At 34.5% G+C, this 20,285-nt stretch overlaps 1 protein-coding gene across 6 annotated transcripts in view; it reads left to right on the forward strand.

Annotated features, from left to right (window-relative positions):
• SOX5 (SRY (sex determining region Y)-box 5) overlaps window positions 1-20,285 on the forward strand; it is a 695,778-nt gene that overhangs the window by 558,946 nt on the left and 116,547 nt on the right. For all 6 annotated transcript variants that reach the window (XM_012732907.1, XM_012732908.1, XM_004693212.2 and 3 more), the window contains one exon: window positions 3,268-3,388. In XM_012732907.1, coding sequence (XP_012588361.1) covers window positions 3,268-3,388 — 121 coding nt within the window. The remainder of the gene's footprint in view (window positions 1-3,267; window positions 3,389-20,285) is intronic.

Consider the following 20,285-nt stretch of genomic DNA (forward strand, 5'->3'; position numbering starts at 1 on the left):
AGCCTATTAGACAGTATAACAAGAAATCATTTCTTTATAAGTATAATAAAAATAATTTTTTAAAACCTTAAAAACAAAATTACCAGGAAAACTACAAGAATGATATAAAGCAAATAATCCTTCTCAGCTCTCATGCCATCAGGTTATTGCATTTAGATAGACTTTCCATACCTAAAATTAATGTGAAAAAATAATGTAAAACTACCCAGTGAATAATTTAAAATAGCAATTACAGAGTACTTACTTTACCTATTCTTAAAACAAATTGCAAAACTAATAATTAAAACATCATGATATTAGAATATAATAAGCAGACATAACTGTCCATAATATAAATATGTAATAAATTTCTAATATTTCTGGATTGCTTTTTCATTTCTTCATGCATACATGATTTTTTAAAAGTGATTATCATAGCTGAAGCAAGAATAAGGTAACAAAGTAGTTTGCATTTTATGTTGCCATTCTTCTCTGGTGAAATTGGATTCCTTCCTTGTTATTATGTAACTTTGTGGCCAAGAGGTCCTTTTTTGACATTTGGAGTAGGTACAGAGGGGTTAGAAAGAAGGAGCTGTGGCATTTCTTCTCTTTACTTATAAATTGTCAGTACTTACCATAGTATCAGTTCTGTTCTAGGTTCTAGAGCTGTAATTATAATGTCACAGCCCTTTGTCTAAATAAACTCATTGGTCATTAGTTAGACTTCATTTATAATTTATACAGGTGGCTGCTATTCAGTGCAATAAGTGTTATATTAGCTGGATGAGGTTAGAAATGAGTTTCTTCTCCCTGAAAGATGGTACTGTAAGAAAGAGTGCTCACAGGCAAAGGCATTAGGTGTGCCTCAAAGCCTTTGAAAACTAAGAAGAATTCTTTTCAGACAGAAAAAGAAAACAAGTCACTCAAAAAGAGGAGCAAAATTCTTTTGAATTCACTCAAGCATAAACACTGAGCATGCAAGGGTCTCTCATTACCCACTGAAACAAGAGTGTAGGCTGTCTCAAGGAGGACAGCAGAAATGCCTAGGAACCTCGACTGGGGACAAATCTTCAGTCCTGCTGATGAGTGTGGCCACTCTCATCTAAGTATCAACAAGCCATCAACATGTTTTCACAAGAGGGGTAAATGCAATAGAGATGCAAGACTCAAGGAACATCGCTTAATACCTGTTTTCATTCTCTGACGAAACAGGCACTAGAACCTGTGCTTGTGAGGCAGAGTTGCTCTTCCCACTACTTACATATCTGACGGTGCTTTGTGACTCAAGACAAAACACAAGGAAGACAAGAAGATAGGGGCGGTAGTGACTGAAAGCATTCTTCCGAACAGCGCTTCTCACACCTAGATGCACATTGGAATCAGCAGAGAACCTTTAGAGATAACTGGAAGCTGGGTATCCCTCCAGTTGATTCAGGTTTAACTGGTCTGGGATTTAAATTGGGATTTGAAAAGTTGTCACAGCTTAAAACTACAGCCAGTGATTCTAATATACATTCAAGTTTGAGAACTAGTGCACGAAAACAAGAAGCTGTTTTCTGTAATTCTACAAGTCACTTAATTGGAAGTTTTGCTTTTTTTTCCCCCTTTACTCCAATTTTTTTTATTAATTGTATGATATATATTCAATATTTTACTAGAAAGGAGATGTACTGTATAAAGTATAATAATGAACTGCTGATAACCCCAAAACAATGTGACCGTTTTGAGTTTTGTTTCTTTGCTGGTCTGCTTTGTCACTCACACTGAAATGGATGCCATACTGTTTCTTTTGCGGGTGCCTATCTCTTGTTTTAGGCAACTTATTTCTACATATTTGCTCAATATGTAACCTCGAACTTTTCAATCTTAATTATAAAGTTGATCTTTCCTGTATGCTCCAAAAGTTCTGACAATAGTGATAGAAAACTTCAATTCTAACCTTAACACACTTTCCTTGTTTTCCTGGTTGTTGTGATTCCCTTTTGGTTTCATTCTAATAGATAAACAAAAGTTTAACATCTTTTTGGCTAAAAAAAGAAAAAATACAACTTGGAGTCGCAGACAAAAGTGTTCATTCAGAGGATGGGCGATCTTTCTCTACCTCTGACTATGTGTCTGTCCCTCTCCCCCTCTCTCGTTCCTTGCTGCCCTTCCCTGGTCCCTGTATCTTATCTCCCTACCCCACCCAAAACACTCTGTCCAACCAACATCTCAGAATTAGCTCTGAGGTTTACTGTAAAAGGTGAAAGAGAAACTGAAGAGGGACTTTTAAAGTAAGAAATGTGGAGTGCTCTGGGTGTATCCTCTAGGGAAAAGGGAGAACAAGTCAAGAAATACTTTGTTAGGACTAGTAATTGTGAATTTGTAATTAAATTTGTGTATCTGTTTTATTGTTTACTAGTATGCCCAGTATAACCTAAACTCTGTGGGCACAAATAGGTTCTTGATTTTCTTGTTTACTGTTATATCCCTACAGTGTACTTAGTTTCTTACAGGCATTTAGTTAAAGACAACTTCTACAGAACTAAGGAAAAGATTGCATTAGACTATACTTCTGGAAATTCCTGTTGCGCTTAAAGAAGATAGTGATTGTGTTGTGCTGGACTGTTCACTGATGTGTACCCTATGCTTTGAGAATGATGCTGACAAATTAAAATGTGTGCCCAAAATGGCAGCTGAAACAGACACCATGTCATTTGGGGAATTGTTCAACTGCTTCATAAAAGACAGATGAAGAAAAAAGTATAGCACAGAGTAGGATTCATAGGGTTGATTTCTATCCCTACCTTTGATACTTTCATCCCATGACCTTGTGTTAGCCAGTTCTCCCTGGGCCCAAGTCACCTCTCTAAAGAGAAGGGAAAGTCAGACTGCACATGCTCCTCCAGCTCTGTTGATGAAGAATTTAAAATATTTATTACTTTGTGTGAATGTGAAAACTATCTTCAAATAACTGATTGTTTAATAGAAAGGGTAATTTTTTAACTACTTTAATGGAGTATAAAAAGGCTTATAGTGTAAAACAGGGGTACTTTCATCATGGTCAAAAATAGGGAAGTTATTCTTCAGCTTAGAGGGTGAACTTAGTAACACCTTACAACTATAAGATACTCTGTCCTCTTCACTGAGTCGGTCCCACGGCATGACCTCAAGCCTGGTGTCCCAGCAAGCTTATATGCCAGCATTTGAGCTGAATAAATGATTTCATTCTATTGAATAAAGCAAGGAGGTGGGTAGCATGGAGCATCAGAACTTCCTCTCTTTGATTCACTATATTACATTCAGCAGGTTCAAGGTCAGTTGCCGCCATTAATGATTCCCGTGTTTCCTCCCGACCAACGGACATTGGCCGCAGCTGCCCAGCAAGGATTCCTCCTTCCTCCAGGCTTCAGCTATAAGGCTGGATGTAGTAAGTACCGATGCTTTTTCATTTGGGAATTAGTGGAGGGCATGGCTTTAAATTTATGGCAATTTCATATTACGGCCACACAAAGAAATGAGATCGTCCATACACCTTTTTTATTTTGAAGAGGAAGTATGCAGAAGGGGCAAAAGAAGTCTTGTGTTAGTATTTAAACACACTTAGATTATTCCTATGTTCCAGAGTATTTTTGCTGAGTAAGATGGAAACATGCTTATCCATAGCTCTCCATTGCTCTTTAAGAAAATCCCAAAGTCTCCTTCCTATGTCAACAGCCAAATTTCTCACTTGTCTGCTTTCGTGCTTGGATCACACTTGTTCTTTCTTGATTCTGAACTGCATGGTCAGTGCTTGCTCTCCGTGGTGTGTGGAAACCTCCTTCAGCTGAGCCCAGGGACAGCTAGACTGATCTAGTTTCCCTGTTTCTTGCTCCCTGTGGACTGTCTATATTTTCTTTTCACTTTAATTATAAGCACTATGAGGGCAGATTCTAATATGTCTTATTTGTTATATCTAGATGTTTAGTGCAGCTGTCTATTGAGTGCGTGCATAAACAGTCGCTCTGTCAGCAACACAAGGGCTTATTTTGCTCTGGTGATAAGTTGTGACTTGATAGTGGTCAATACAGACTATGGTTACAGTCCCATGACATGTGACTTTTACCTTTATTCCAGTTGAAATTGTACATTGTGACTTTTGGAAGCAATCTCTTATTTCATTTTTTAATATCTAAGCAGCCAGAGTGCCAAGTATAATCTGTTAGATAAAAATGGTAACTCAAATTTCAAAGAGGGACTAGACTGCTATGCTAAATACCTTCTGAAACTTCACTACCACAGCCAGAAAGAACATAGAAAAAGTAAGTCTCTTGAAATATTTTCCTTGAGAAAGAAGAACACCACTGGAAAAAAAATAGTAAAATATTGCCATTTTAGAAATTCATATGGAATAGTATTTTGTAAAATTCAAGGGATTTTGGTTCATTTAAATGCTAATAAACTGCCCATTAGCTGCCTGCTGTGCTTACCTGCCCCATGGAAGGAGCTGTGTCCAACATTGTGAGAAACCAGTTCCCAGTTAAAGGAGGGTTGAAATTTTACATTTCTCTCTAGTTTTTGAAGCTTTCTCTATGTAATATTGAAGAAATTGAACGTATTAAAAAAAAGAAAAACCCAAACTTTGAAATGAGTAGATTACAACTATAGAGAGCAGATAAAGGTGAGCCAATCTCAGAACTATAAAAATTCTGCCTGTATGGAACAAATTTTATTTTATTTTATTTTATTTTGTATTATTTTTGCTCCTATTTATCTTAACTTTGGTTTGTTATATTTTTTAAAATGGTCTTTTCACTTTGGATCCATATTATTGTCTGTATCATCTTGTCTTTTTGGTTGATTCCCATGGCACCAAATTTTTACATTTACTATTAAGGGCTGTATAGTCTAAATACTTTGAAATTCTAATAGTACCCTTTTAAGATTTATTGTAAGAATAAGTGCTTTTTATTGATAAAGACCATTTGTTTTATTCCCATTTTCCTAAGAAATTACTATTCACATGTGATCTTAGATACTAAAGTGAAAAAATACCAAGTTGCCTCAGACTGTACTTGAAATATGTACATAGAGACTAGTTCAGTTTCCCTAAAGAAGTATTTAAGTCACTGTAGAAATAAGTTCTATTAGCAAATTCTGTGCTGAAAGAAGACGACGCGGCATGTGAGCATAGCATGACTGTTGTCCTGGCCAAGGGCAGAAGCACCTGCCTCACCTCCATCAGCAGAGTGCTACACTGTATTCATTCGGGGTCATTGTAATTTGGCATGGACAAATCCCTCCCTTTTGAAATTGCTAATATGGTAGTTATTTGATCTTCATACCTTCAGTGGTCCAGTGACCACTTATTTTGTAACCTTGGGAATAAAGTAGAATAAAAGTATCTGCGGCTGCTGGTAACCTGCATCATGTCAAACTCTAAAATTCTAAGAAGCCAGCCACCACAGATGCCGTAGAAAGTGCCTCCCTTGTTGACACTCTGGCAGGTTGAGTCAGTTTGAATAAGGAGCTCAGAGGAAGGGATGAACCACCCAGATGTTTCCCCTCCATCATCTTTTATGAGAGAGGAATAGAAGCAGGGAAAGAAACAAAATTGCCATCTTCTCTTTTCTTGCCAACTATCTCTGACTTCTCCAGTTATCAGTCGTTTTAATATAGTAATATTACTTATTTCTCAATGAAAAAAATGAGCCCATTTGAGTACTTGACACTTGAATATCAAATGAATTTTAAAGATACCTTATTTGTTGGTAGCAAAAGCTAAATGTTTTTTCATCAATCCATTTATAAATTAGAGATATGTTTAGTAGCTTGAGAAAAAGATAAGTAAAAATCACTAGAACTTCACAAAGATATTAAAATATTCTCAACAGGGAGAAAATAAGGTAGGAACAATCATCTTAGATTGAGTAAATATCTCTTCTTTTCTGAACTTTTAACTAGATGTAAAGAAATTTTCCCTTTAAGAAATGCAATGGTAGAAATAGGGTATATAATGGAAGACCTAAAGAACATAGTAGATTTTATACTTTCCTAGTCTCTAGAATGCATGTCATTAACAATATAAGAATAAATTAATTGCAGCATAGCCACAGACAAAATAAAAGAGAAGCTATGAAGAATGTTAATAGTATATTTTTGTGCATGAATATATAGATAAACTTACAAATATTAATATGCTGTTAGAATCTCAAATTCTGTTTGGCATCTGCCATTAATGAAACCATATTTCTTTATGGATCTGTATCTAATTATTACTTTTCCTGCTTGTCTCTTAAAACCAAAAACTACTTCCAAATTTTTTTTAAAGATTTATGTATTTATTCATACAGAACTGGGGTACAGGCCAGAGATGCGGAGGGTGAGAGTATTCACCAGAGACAGAGTGAGGAGCAGAACAGGCAGATCAAAGAAGTACACTGCTGAGGGGAGCAGCGGGCAGGTCAAGGGAGGTCTGCCTCGCTATGTGGTCACCTCCGGGGCAGGCGGGGATCGAACTCATGCGGAAGTTGCTTAAGCTTCTTAGTGCAGTGCTTTAACCCACTGCACCATCAGGGAGGGCCTACTTCCAAATTTTGAGGATGTAAAAATAATGGTATATTATTATACTGAATGCTTCTAAGATACACAAAATAATAATAATAACTTCAGAGTAAACATTTATAACTACTGGTTTGAATTGGTCTCCTCAGTTCAGAAACCAGTTCATTCAGGAGGAGAAATTAATCAAATGATATGTTTTTTTAATTTGCCCTTTCTATGAAAAACCTTCAACTAAATTGTTTTCAAAACATTCTAGATTTTATATTATGTAATTCCAAATACCAACTTAGAATTTTGTTTATTTGTGGGTATTAACTAGTTCATTGCGACAAGGAAATAGTCACTTCAGTACTTGAAATGAATTTGAAAAAGTAAACAAAGTTCCTATTCTAAATTATAAGCTAAATGGGTTACAAATGAACCCGTATACTTTGGTAGAAAAATGCAAGGAACACACTCCATTTGCCTCTGCTGGAAACATCTAAGTGAATCCCTCATATCTTTCCCGAAGACTCCCACCTTTGCACTGCGAAGCTCATGTCAGGTGGATATTTTTGAAATGAAATGTAAATACCCTTCTCACCTGCAGTGTGGTTTTACATGGATGAGAAGACACCACTTTTGTTCGTAATGTGGGAAAAATTTATACTAAAATAAAAAATAACTTTGACTGTGTATTTTGGTTTCAGACCAACATTATAGGTTTGAAAGAGAGTTTTTGAGATAAGGTGGTTGAAGATCACATGCGGGCCAATGCCAGTGCCTTTCTTTGACTCACCCTTCCAGTTCTTCTTCCGCTGCACAGCTTCACTGGCTGACCACTGTCCCTTTCCTTTCTGTTTGGGTATAACATTTCTAAGCAATTGTAATGGATGTATTAGAAATTTTTGACAGGAAGAATGTATATAGAAGTAAAAAAAATGCTATAGGAAGGGAAAATCTAATAAAATAACCCATTTTTCTCTATACAGAATGAAACTAACATCTATAATCTAGTTACAGGACCTAACACTACCGTTCCCAGATTTTGTACTAAGGTGACAAGATACTGTGATAAATTTCAGAATAGCCTGTGTGCATGTTTAAAAACTGACTATAATATGCTTTAAATGAAACTTTTAAATTTTTTAAATTTCAAGGAAAACTACAGCGAGATCTCTCAGATACCACATAAACTAGCTTAGTTATTTGGACCTTCCTACTTATTAAAATGAAGCAAGTGGACATTATTACTTTGGTTCTTAGGAGGTGCCATGAAAATTATTGAACCACTAATTGTACTTGAATCCACTAAACTTTTAGTATAGTCTAGTGTATGTAATAATTTTAGAAATTAGTGTGACTTTAATGTGCTTGGGAATTATCATTTGATAATATGCCGATCCACAGACTATTATGATAAAATAACAATGCTGTGTGCAATATAATATAACATTGATAATCAATTGGCTCATCTGTCTATACCAATTGTCTCCTTTGTTTTTATGACCTTGGGCATTTCAGATTTTTAAATTATCCATCTAATTCTTACAGAGAGGAATTTAAATGATAGGCTTCTGAAGTACCAAAGCAATTTTTTATAACAATAAATTTTACAAAGTTTTATAACTAGGTCAGGTTCTCCCAAAGACAATAGTTTATGAAACCCCAAGAGAGGTTAAGAGGACAACTAAAAATTAGTAGTTACTTTGTTTATCTTTGTGCACGTTCTGATCATCAGTTTCTGCATACATAAAATGATGGTAGTAGCACTCTTTCTACTGATTGGTTACAGAGATTAAAAAGTATCCCAGATGATACAGTGCCTAGCACTGTTTCTGGCTGTGTTAGATTTTCTGCTAAAGATAAATACTCATATAATACCAGCAAAAGAAACCCACAAATTAATTTTATTTTATATCCTACTCAGTTCGTATTATTTGTACACACCTAAATGAGGATTCTCCTGAGTGAAGAAAATCAAACTGTTCAGAGAAAAGAATACAGTGCTGATAGAAATATTTATCTTACGAAAATACAACTTTAACTGTTTTCATTATATTCATCAAGTTTTAAACAATTCCAATTATCATTTTCCATTAACAGAGCTCATCTTGGGAAAGATCATGTGATTTTAAAGAATATATTTAGTCACTGTTTTGGCTGTATGAAACTAGAATTACATTCACATACTCATTTTGCCTTTTAACACATTGATTAATTTTTCAGAAATGTGCTAAATAAAATAGCCATATAAAGTTACGGATTGAGATATTTAATTGCCTTATGAGATTAGCTTAAATAAATAGAAGTCGATGAGCCAAGCTTAATAAACTTAAAATATGCTGTATTTACTCTTCATCAGTTTTCTGAACAGTATTTCCGCTTCCAATAAAAAAGGAAACTCTGTTAATTAGTTCCTCATACACCACAATAAAATTAATGTTTAAGAGTTAAATACCATAAACTTCCTCAGGCATATTTGCTGATGTGTTCCTGTTTTTAGTTAATGTCACATGTTTCATTGTGTAATGGGAGTGTCATGTGGGTCCCATTATATCTCTCTTGTGCAGTGAGTCCATGTGTCTGGCATTTTAGGAGACTGCATGCTAATTTCTGATTTAACTGTGTCAGCTGACGTACAGGTCATTGACAATCAGAGCTGAAACAATCACCAAATCACAAGCTAAAAAAACCATTGCTATGGTATGCTTTTATCAAACTGACAAAATAAGTAACATGTGTTGCCAAAATCATATATACTATATAGGTCCTTTGTCAATAAGCAGAAAGGAGATGTAATCATATCATCAGACTTCTGTGTTTGTATGTGTTTGAATTATTGTGACCAGCTCTTCCCCTCACCCTCCCCTGGAGTTTTACAAACCATTGCCTTTGGGAGAACTTGACTTAGTTATAAAACTTTGTAAATATTTATTGTTATAAAAAATTGCTTTGGTATCTCAGAAGCCTATCATTTAAATTCCTCTCTGAAAGAATTAGATGGATAGTTTAAAAATCTGAAATGATTAAAAACTAGAGAAAACTGAGTATGAAAATGTCAATAACAGTCCATAATTATCTGGTGACAGCCACCCTCCAGTTCTCATGGGAAAAATGATTCTGAGTCAATACAACATGTTTCTTGGTTTAAAATGGAATTTATAAGATTCATCACCGAGAGAAGAGGTGCATAAGTCTTTATTGTGACAAAGTGTCACAGTATAAAAAATAAGTTATATCGTGCCCTATTGTTTAGAAAACAACACAGACAAATAATTGTAAGCATCATAGCCCTGTGAAGGATCACTGGTTGCTACTAATCAATAATTGATCAAACTCCCCCTCTACCCTGCAAAAGCCCTTTCTTTAATACATTTCTCAGATTTCATTAGACTATAACTAAATCTTTTAATTCATCTTGTTTGCTTTTAACAGTAAAGACTATGAGGATGTTTTTAATTTAAATAAAGGCTCATTCAGTTCATTATTCTCTTTTTAACATGGTTCTTATGTTTGAGAGTATAGATGTAACAACAGTCATTATAACATTTCATCTCAGAAGCCAGATCACACCACATAAGGTCATCAAACTGAAGCATGAGCCAAGATGTCCAATAATTATTTAATTTGATTAAATGTAACTATTAGCAGTACTGGACAACTCTTATTTTCCAGTAATACTTGAAACTTTATAAACCGGCTTAATCATCAGATCATCATAATGCTCCACACTTCCCCCTTAATAGTCTGAAGATCGCCCTTGCTAACCACATAAACCTGTTACAATGTAGAAGTATTAGTAAACAAACTAAATGTTCTCTGCCCAGACTCATACCTCTATCATCCCAATCCCCACTGGTAATGCAAAAATTTGATAAGATACTTTTCCAGAACTAAATATGAATATGTATTATATGCATCTATTTATAACCAGATAGACATATGTAATATATAGGATGTGAGCATATCTGTATAGTGTAATATGTATATTATTGTATAGTGTAATATGTATGTATTTAATGTACATGAGAGCAAATGTTAGTAAAAGATAATGTAATTACAAAAATGTATCACAGCTATCTTTATTCTTCCATACTTAAGTATGCATATTTCTCCATATTTGATTAGCATTCTCCACTAGTAAGCATTGAAGTGTGCCTACAATATTTAGATTTTTGTTTTTTTTAAGATTTATTTATTTATGCATATAAGAGCTGGGGTGTAGGCCAGAGGTATTCACCAGAAACAGAACTGGGAACAGAACAGGCAGACTGAGTGAAATACGCTGCTGAGGGGAGCAGCAGGCGAGTCAGGAGAGGTCTGCTCTGTCATGCCGGTCAACTCCCTGGCTGGGGATTGAGGATTGAACTCATGCTGCAGTGGCTATAAATAGCTTCATAGTGCTGTGCTTTAACTAATCTCTTGTGCTACCAGGGAGATCCTACTATATTTAGTTTTCAACAATGATTCAATAAACATTTCTATACAGACATAGCTGTATAGAATTCACCCAAGTGAATTCTTCCTGTAACCAGTTCTATGCAAAGGATGTGATAATTTAGTTTATTTGTAACTTTTAAATACTTTCATCAGAGAGAGTCCGTCTAAATTCTATTGCTCTCTGAATTAGTTCATAAAGAGCTTAAAACTTTCAAAATTGGTGTAATATTGGCTATGAATAAGAATTAATGAGACTTATAATATAAAATTATACTTTGGACTTAATGAATTGAACAAGAAAAAAAAAATAAACAAGAGTTCACATTACCTTGGCATTCTTAGTTTGAGATTATATTCTGTGCTTTCAGAAAAGTCATTTTATTCTTTTTGCCTTTAGCTTTTTTATATTTCAGGTAGCTACATAATGTCTTTTCTACTTCTTAAAGACATTTTGAAAATGAAATGGAATGACTGTGTGTATTTCTAAAGAACTTAAATCATTTCATAAGTATTTTTAGAGTGTAACTGTATAATATAGCAATATCATGATTTATTCATCGTGTATACCTATTTTGAAGATCAAGAATGTGACATAATAGAAAGGATTTCCAGCGTTTATTTATTCTAGTCATTATGTGTCATTAAATATACTTGCATTATTTGTTTTTCATTTGTTTTAGGAAAATTTTCAACTTCCAGAAGTCTAAAATCTACCATTCTAGAGAAAGCTTTTGTAGGGAGTTACCCCAACTGTATATGCCATAGACTTAATGTCATAGCAGTTACAGACATTCCTGTTCTCAACCTGTAGATCATAGAGTTAGGATACACACAAGAGGGAGAATCGATGTCAAAAGTAATAAAGGATGTATGTCAACAGTGCTGATACACAGGAAAATGGGAAGGCTAAAGTTGTCAAAAAATCAGAACCCTCCCTAGAGGTGCAAAAGGTTAAAGTACAACACTATGAAGTGATCTGCAGCCACTGCAACATAAGTTCGAATCCAGGCCAGAGAGATGACCCACAAGGTGTGGCAGACTTCTCCTGACCTGCCCACTGCTCCCTTCACCTGTGTATTTCCTTCATTCCACCTGTTCTGCCCCCATTCTGTCTTGGTGAATTTTCGCAACCCCTGCATATCTGGCCTGCACCCCAGTTCTTGTATGCATAAATAAATAAATCTTTTTTTTTAATTTAAATACTGAGAAGTAGAAAATAAGAGAAAAATAGCATTAGATTTAGTCTTAAGTAAATTATATGAATATTCCTTTCCAAATCCCTACTTTACCTTCATCATTTTGTATATTTTTTCTCTGTACCATTCATTTCTTCATAAGAAACAGCGGCAAAATGTAGATATAGTAGTCCATTATAAATCTGGATGTAGACTTAGGTAAGTAATGATTTTCTTTGAGCACTTTAAATAAGCTACTATTCAATCACTTAAAGGATTCCCTAGTGATAATTCTGTAACACAGAAGGAAAAGGGACTCATTCGATTCATTGTTACCTTTTCAGGGATGCTCAGATTTCTTAGATGATTAATCCAGGAATATGCACTGATAGTAGAATTCATCCAGTTTTATGGACAAAAGAGATAAAACAAACAACACTACATCTTTTAATATGGAAATGTCTTCCCATTTTGAGAGCTGTTTATAAAGATTTATAAATTAACCTTTTTGCAAACCAGCCAACTAGGTAATTATTAAATAAATTATTTTCACTTGCAATGCTTCATTTAAAAAAAATTTTGTCTGTTTTAAAATATCTCTCACTGAAAAGTTAGCTTGTGACAAAGCAGATAAGAATTAAAAATTACCTCAGTATAGCTTTTTAAAAAATAACTATACAGTCACACAAGAGATAACTTTATTATTTACTCAAATAAAATTTACATGAAATACAACAAAACTTATAAGATACAAATAAATATTTCTCATTATGTTTTATATGTTAAAATCACTTACTACTGTAGCAAACTTTCTGCACTTAGAAGCCCCTTTTATTTACCATTGTTCTGAACATCTTAGATTCAACAAGATTTACAAAAAGTATTACACATTTAACTACCAGAACTGAAGGTAGAAGTGTGGCTGAGCATTTTGCTGTAAAATTCATGCTTGAATTTCAAAAAGTCTAAGCTGATTTGAAGCAACCATGATGATGAGGGATTTTTGCGTTTATCATTTGCTGGTATGTAGCATCTACTTTTCTACACTGTTTTCATCTTCCAGTGTTTTAATGACATCGTAACAGTGAGTTTTTGTTAATAAAAAATCATTTAAAATTCAAGAAATTCATATTATTTATTCTTAATAGCCAAGTGGATTTGAACATTTTGATATAAAAAATGTACAGAAGATAAATTATGGAATATTAGAAAAGTATTTGATGTATAAAAACGTATTATATAAGATTTTTTTTTATATTTTTATCAAGGAAACATGGGCTTACAACACTGTGTTTGATCTAGGGGTACAGATTCACTCCTCTTCAAATGTATGTTACCAAGCCACACCCACCAGCATCAAAGCACCCACAGTCCTTTACCCAAAGCCATGAAGCATCCTCCTTCTTTGTTATCTCACACACATCCCTTCACCCTAGTAACATCAATTCTTCAGTCATACGTCTAGGTTTAGTCTAGTCTGTTTCTTTTCCTTTCTTTTTTTTTTTTTTAATCTCTATGTTCTACAAATGAGTGAAATTATGCAGTGTTTGTCTTTCCTCATGTGACTTATTTCACTCGTCATGGTCCATTTCAGTTCCATCCAGGTTGTCATAAATGACAAGAGTTCATCTTTTTTGTTTTTTTTAATAGCGAGTAGTATTCTATTGTGTGTATATTACCACAACGTAATCACTACTTCTAGGTGTTAGTATCTCATATTCCCAAGTTTCAGAACTCTTTCCACCTCTACTTCCTACCCTTCCTTTACATCATTTGTAGCTGATCCAAAATACCATCATTGTTACAATTAAACCCTATGCAAAAGTTAAAATTTCCATATTTGGGTAGTTATTGGCTTAAAATTAATTTCTTCTTTTAAGCAATAAGTTTTGTTATGGTATGACCTGTCTACTACATTTGATATTTGTTAATTTCTTATTAAATAAATGGTTCCTTCACTTACTTGTCAGTAGTCACTTTAACAACCTTAAATTAACCTTAATTCTATGGTACTATAGAATTCAAGATGAATAAGACACAAACACTGCTTTTAGGATCTTTGTATTTAGTTGGGGAGAATGGGATGTAAACAGATATAAGATGATAGGGAAATGCTTAGAATTTTAACAAGTCAGAAGAAAGGGAATAAATTAAAACATAAGACTTAGGGAAGTGTATCAGGGACACTTTTTAGAATGGGGACTCTTTTAAGTTAAATCCTGAAGGATGAAGATCAACTAACAATTTAAGAAGCTTGGCAAATGGTGGGATATAAATGCATTTTAGACCAAAAAAAAAAAAGTAACCTAGAAATAGACTGGAAAGGAGAAATAGATTGGGGTATACCTGGCATGAGCTCTTTGGATTTAAAACTATGAGGGCAAGAAGTGACAAATTAGTTTGAGGAGCTAAGAGACTAATCTGAAATTATAGATCTTTCATGCCAGAAGAACTGGGAAACCAAGGAAGGGGTAAAACCTAAAGTTGAGATTGTAATAACAATTCACCCATTAACCATCCATTAACCCCAGAATACTTCTCTTGTTTGCTTGAACTTTTCAGTCTTAACGCACTATATAACCAATATATACATAACCAAGCATTAAGTAAAGTCAGAGTGCTAACTGTGTGTCTGTCTAGTGCCACTGGAACCTGAATAGAGAATTTCTTTAGCAGGGGATCGAAGTCTGGGAGACTGATTGGAAAGGTCTTGTGAGAAAGGAAAGCCTGGGAGTTAAAAATCAAACAAACAAACAAACAAACAAACAAACGTTTGATTGATTGGTCATGCAGGATAGAGAGAGAAAGAAATCAAGAATATTTGCATTTTTATAGCCTATGTGACTAGTTATCATTAAATAAGGTAGGAATACCAGAAATGGGAGTAGCTTTTGTAGGAAAGATAATGAATTATGTTTTGCATATGTAAAGAATAAGCTTCTGGATCAATTAGTGGGGATTGTCAAAAAAACAGTGGAGAAAGTCTAGGGTAGAATTACAGATGTGTAATGTATGGTTAATAAATGGTAGTTGGACCTGAGATTCGATAAAATCACTCAGGTAATGTGAATAGAATAAGAGAAGTCAAGCAGCAAGTATTGACCCCAAGGAGTATCAGTATTTAAGGAATGAGTGAAGAATGATAGAACAGCCCTTTACAAAATAGTGTGAGCAATCTATGAGAGCAACAGCAGCATGATATAAGTCAAGAGAATTAGTGTTTTTAGAGGAGGGAGAGATTAATAGTATCAACTGCTGCTCAACAATGTTCATTAAAATTTGGCAATTTGGAGATCATGAGTACATTTATAAAACATTTCCAGAAGAATTTGTGAATTGTGAACTACAATATAAGAAGACTTAAGTCACTGAAGCCTAGTTATTCTTAGCAAGATAGTAGAGAAAAAAGGAAATAAATTGTCCCTTACTAGACACGAAAGCACTTTAGAGTCTAGATATTTGGCTGTGTTTTAGGATAGGAGGTAATTGTTCCTACATTTACGAGTGATATATATACAAATACTGTCCTTTATATTTAAATGAATATATCTGTTTTGAAAATTGAAGTGTATATTTGCATAATGCTCTAAAAATATTCTGACATTCTGTAAACCTTAATGCTTTCCTTACTAAAACATTAATGACTAGTGAACCTATACCCCTAAAATGTATGTAGTATTGTAAAGCTATGTTACCACAATAGACATAATTTTAAAATAAAAAATAAAAATAAAATATTTATGACTACAGTGTTTACTAAATGTGAGGTCCTGGACATTTTTTGAAAGGGGGTGGAAAGGGCTGCAGAATAAAGCATAATATCAATGCTGCTGAATTGTTGTGAAGATGCAGTGAGATTTTATACATGTACACATATATACATACATTCCCACATTTTTATGTATATATGTAAAATATTTAACACAGTACTAAAAATCAAAACATGTTAGTTGTCTAATTTCAGATAAGTGGGTGAAATAATTAATTATCCAAGCAGGATTTTAGAACAGTTGAATAGCTATTTGTATAAAAAACAAACAAAAAAGATGTATTTTTAAAAAATACCACTCACTTTTTCTTTGTCGAGGTAACAGTGGTTTACAACACTGATATGACATAGGAGAGCAGGTTCGTACTGCCTCGGATATGTTACATACCCTCCCCACAGCATCAAAATATGAACCCCTTCCCTCTTAGTATCTCCACACCCTCTTAGTATCATCAATTCTGCAGTCATGGTTCCATTTCTAGTCTAGTTTTATTAGTTTCTTTGTTTTTCTTTTCTGTTTTCCACATGAGTAAAGTCATTTGGTACTCTTCTTTCTACTTCTTACTTATTTCACTTAGCATAATCCCTTTTCTTTCCATATACCTTATTACAAATGTCCTGAGTTCATCCTTTTATTTTTATTTTAATAGCTGGATATTATGATGTTAAGTATACATACACACATAGATATTTGTGTGTGTGTGTGTGTGTGTGTGTGTGTGTCTTAATTCACTATGATGGGAATTTAGGTTGTTTTTTATAATTTGACTATTATAAATGGTGGTGCAATGAACATTAGAAATGCCTATATCCCTTCAAAATAGTGATTTTGTATTCTTTGGGTTGATACCTAAGAGTGGTATTGCTGTATCATATGGTAGAGCTATTTTTAATATTTTGAGAAACCTCTAGCATATTTTTCATAGGGGCTGGACCAGTCTTAACATTACTACCAATACTTATATGAGGTTTTGCTTTCTCCATACCGTTGCCAACAAATATGATACCTCGCCCCCCCCACAAATCATGTAATAAAATGTACTCAAAATCTATGATATTTTTCCCCTTCATCTCTTCCCATCAAATCTGCCATTAAGTTTGTCTCCCCAATTCTCCCTTCTTTCTTTTCAATGACTCAGTAAAGCCATTATCACTTCTCACTTGACTTACTGCAGTGATTTTTAGTGTCCTTTTGTCTCTAATCTTTCACTCCTCAGCTGATTCTATACTTTTCTGCAAAATTGGTTTATCAAAAAAAAAAACCTGATTATGTCACTTTTCTGCTTAAAATCTTGAAGTGGGCCCTCCCTGGTGGTGCAGCAGGTTAGGATGCAGCACTGAAAGCGAGCAGCAGCCGTGAGAATTAGATCCCCGGTCCAGGAGGTGATCCACATGGTGTGGCAGACCTCTCCTGACCCACCTGCTGATCCCCTCAGCAGTGTACTTCATGGATCTGCCTTTTCTACTCCTCACTCTGTCTCTGGTGAATCCTCTCACTGCCCTTGCACCTCTGGCTTGTACCCCAGTTCTGTATGCATAAATAAATAAATCTTTAAAAAAAAATTCTTGAAATGACTTCGTTAGCACTGCCTTCAGATTAAAGCACAAGACTCTGCAAGGTAGTGTTCTCCCTTCTGCTTTAGCTACATAGCTGAGATTATCTTTCTGCATCACTTACACTGGGAGGATTAAAATATCCCTGAAAGAGAGGGCTTACTACCAGATCATGGTTATTGTTAACTCCGTGAATAGCAAGGGGCTCCTTCCGAGCATCTGTTTGTCCTTCAGATAAAAGAAAGCAGCATGATATGAAAGAAAGTAACTTCTTTCAAAATTTCAATTTATGGTTACCTTAACATAAAATCTAATATTATTGATTTCCATTGGTTTACAATACTGAACAGTTTTCAAGTGATCAGTGTCTATTCCTCACTGCACCCACCATAGTTTTTAGTGCCTTTTACACTATCAGAGAGAGTCCTACTACACCTTGAATTCTCACCCCCAACCCCATTTTCGCTGGTATTTTATCAGAGCATAAGAATTGTTTCCTTGTGTTTTTCTAGTTTGTTTTCTTTGGTTATTTATATTCCACATGAGTGAAATCATCCAGCATTTGTCTTTCTATTTCTGATTTATTTAGTATAATCATATCAGGTTCTATCCATATTGTCACAGAAGACATGGTTTCATCATTTTTTTAATTTTATAATAGTTTATTTTTACCTATTTTTGTGCATTTTTCCATCTCAGTTGCAATCTCCTTGGGGGTTTCATCATTTTTTTTAAAGCTGACTTGTATTCGAGTGTGTCTGTGTGCATAAACATACACATGCACACTCCCCATAGCTGCTTTCTCATCACCCATCTATACTCAGTTGGTTCCATAGCTTAGCTATTGTGAATTACACTGTGATGCATACAGGGATGTATATAATTTTTAAATACTAATGTTTTGGTATTACTTGGGCAATATCTAGTAGTAATTTTTGCATGGCATCCTTTTTATATTCATTTTGTCAAAGAGGCCCACAGAAGTCTTCTACCTGGAAGTTAAGAGTGGTAAGAGCAGTGGTTTCAAGTACCAGTCTGAGTTCATGCAAAGAGCAGTCCTGAACATTGAAGGTTTCACTGGGACTGTCTGGCAATTAGAAAACATGGAAAACACATGACAAATGGCCTTGATGATAATGTGAGATTAGTCATTTCTTTTTAAGATTTATTTATTTATGCATACAGAACTGGGGTATAGGCCAGAGGTGCAGGGGTGGTGAGAGGATTCACCTGAGACAGAGTGAGGAGCAGAACAGTCTGACTGACGAAGTACACTGCTGAGAGGAGCAGCAGATGGGTCAGGAGAGGTCTGTTGCACCATGTGAAACACCTCAGGGATGGGTATTGAACTCATGGTGAAGTAGCTTTAGCTTTTTGGTGCTGTGCTTTAGCCCACTGCGCCACCAGGGAGGGCCGGGATTAGTCATTTTTAAGAGACATTTTGAAAAATAATCTTCCTTTTATTTCCAAGCTGTGGAAATAAAACTAAGTACTTTTCTTGAGGTTTCCAGAAACCCATCTACTCTCTTCTGTTTTGCTCATCTTTTCACTAGATTGCTTCACATTTCTAACACCATCATTTGGCAGGGATTGTGTGTGATCTGAGTTTAAGATTTAAGAATTTTATTTCCCTGTGCCTAAACAAGAGAATCAGGTGGAAAAGCACAATAAGACCAAGCAAGCAAACAAATCCACAAAAGGAATGAGTCTCCTTGCTTCAGTAAAAGTGGTACTATGAAAATTTCCAAAACCTTTATAATAGTTCAGTGAATGAGAGAGCCTGGATAAGAAGATACATGGTTTTGACACTCGTCAGACTAAATAAGCTTCTTGGAAAATATTATTTTCATTCCTCTGTATTATATAGCATAGAATTGAAGCCTTCCTAGTATCACTGGGGCTAATTATCCAAGGAGGTATAATAATAATTAACATTAACATAATATTCTTCCCGAGGGGTTATCAGCTTATTTAATAGTAGCTACATTGCTTGTATCAATAGGTATAATAAACTGGGCTGTATCCTGAAAACAATTAACAAATATGCCTCAGAATACTTCTTAAAAATTGTAGTTTTGAACTAGAATTTTCCATACTTGGATTTGAAACAAGCAATTTAATACTCGAAAGTCATTGGGAAAAACTGTTCAAGTAGTTAATAACTAGGAAAGAGTGAAAAACTACGTTTAACTAGTTGAAAGTCAGTTTGGATAACTTACACATGGTTGAACTTTAAGAAGTCAGAATTTTCCATTATCTAATCCTTGCTAAGTACCTCATGAGGTATTTACAAAATAAATCTGTTGTAATATATTTTTTAGTACAGTTAATTGAGGAATGGCACAAATAGATGACGGTATTTGCTTCAATAAGAGGTATTTTCCCCCACCAGTTTCTGACTTTCCACTTTGGCATTAAGAACGCTCTGGACCTTGTTTGCTAAGTCTTAGTTTCTGTTTCCTCTTTAAGACATTGACCCATGCATGCACATACTTTGAATTATCTTAAAAGTTTAATGTTTTGGTTTTTGGTTTTTCTATTTGCTTATTAGTTAGTTAGGGCAAATTTCAAGCTAGCTTGCATATTCCAGGTCTGAAAAACTGGTAAGAATTTAGACATACTTTAAGTTATATGTTTTTGTTGTTGGATAGATATAGTTGCAATAACTCTGTGCCTAAAATCCAAACATTTGAGTGCCTAAAATCCAAACATTTTGCAATTAATTGATACCGTGTTTATCATTATATATTTATAGCATAGAAATTGTGTATGATTAGTTATGTAATTAGTTATGTAATGATAATGGTATTCATGTCCACTCCTGCTGCACTGATATGTAGCAAATACATAACAGTTTGCTGGGG

Source organism: Condylura cristata, unplaced genomic scaffold (assembly GCF_000260355.1).
Source record: "Condylura cristata isolate star-nosed mole 26May11 unplaced genomic scaffold, ConCri1.0 scaffold00036, whole genome shotgun sequence".
Classification (NCBI taxonomy): Eukaryota; Metazoa; Chordata; class Mammalia; order Eulipotyphla; family Talpidae; genus Condylura; species Condylura cristata.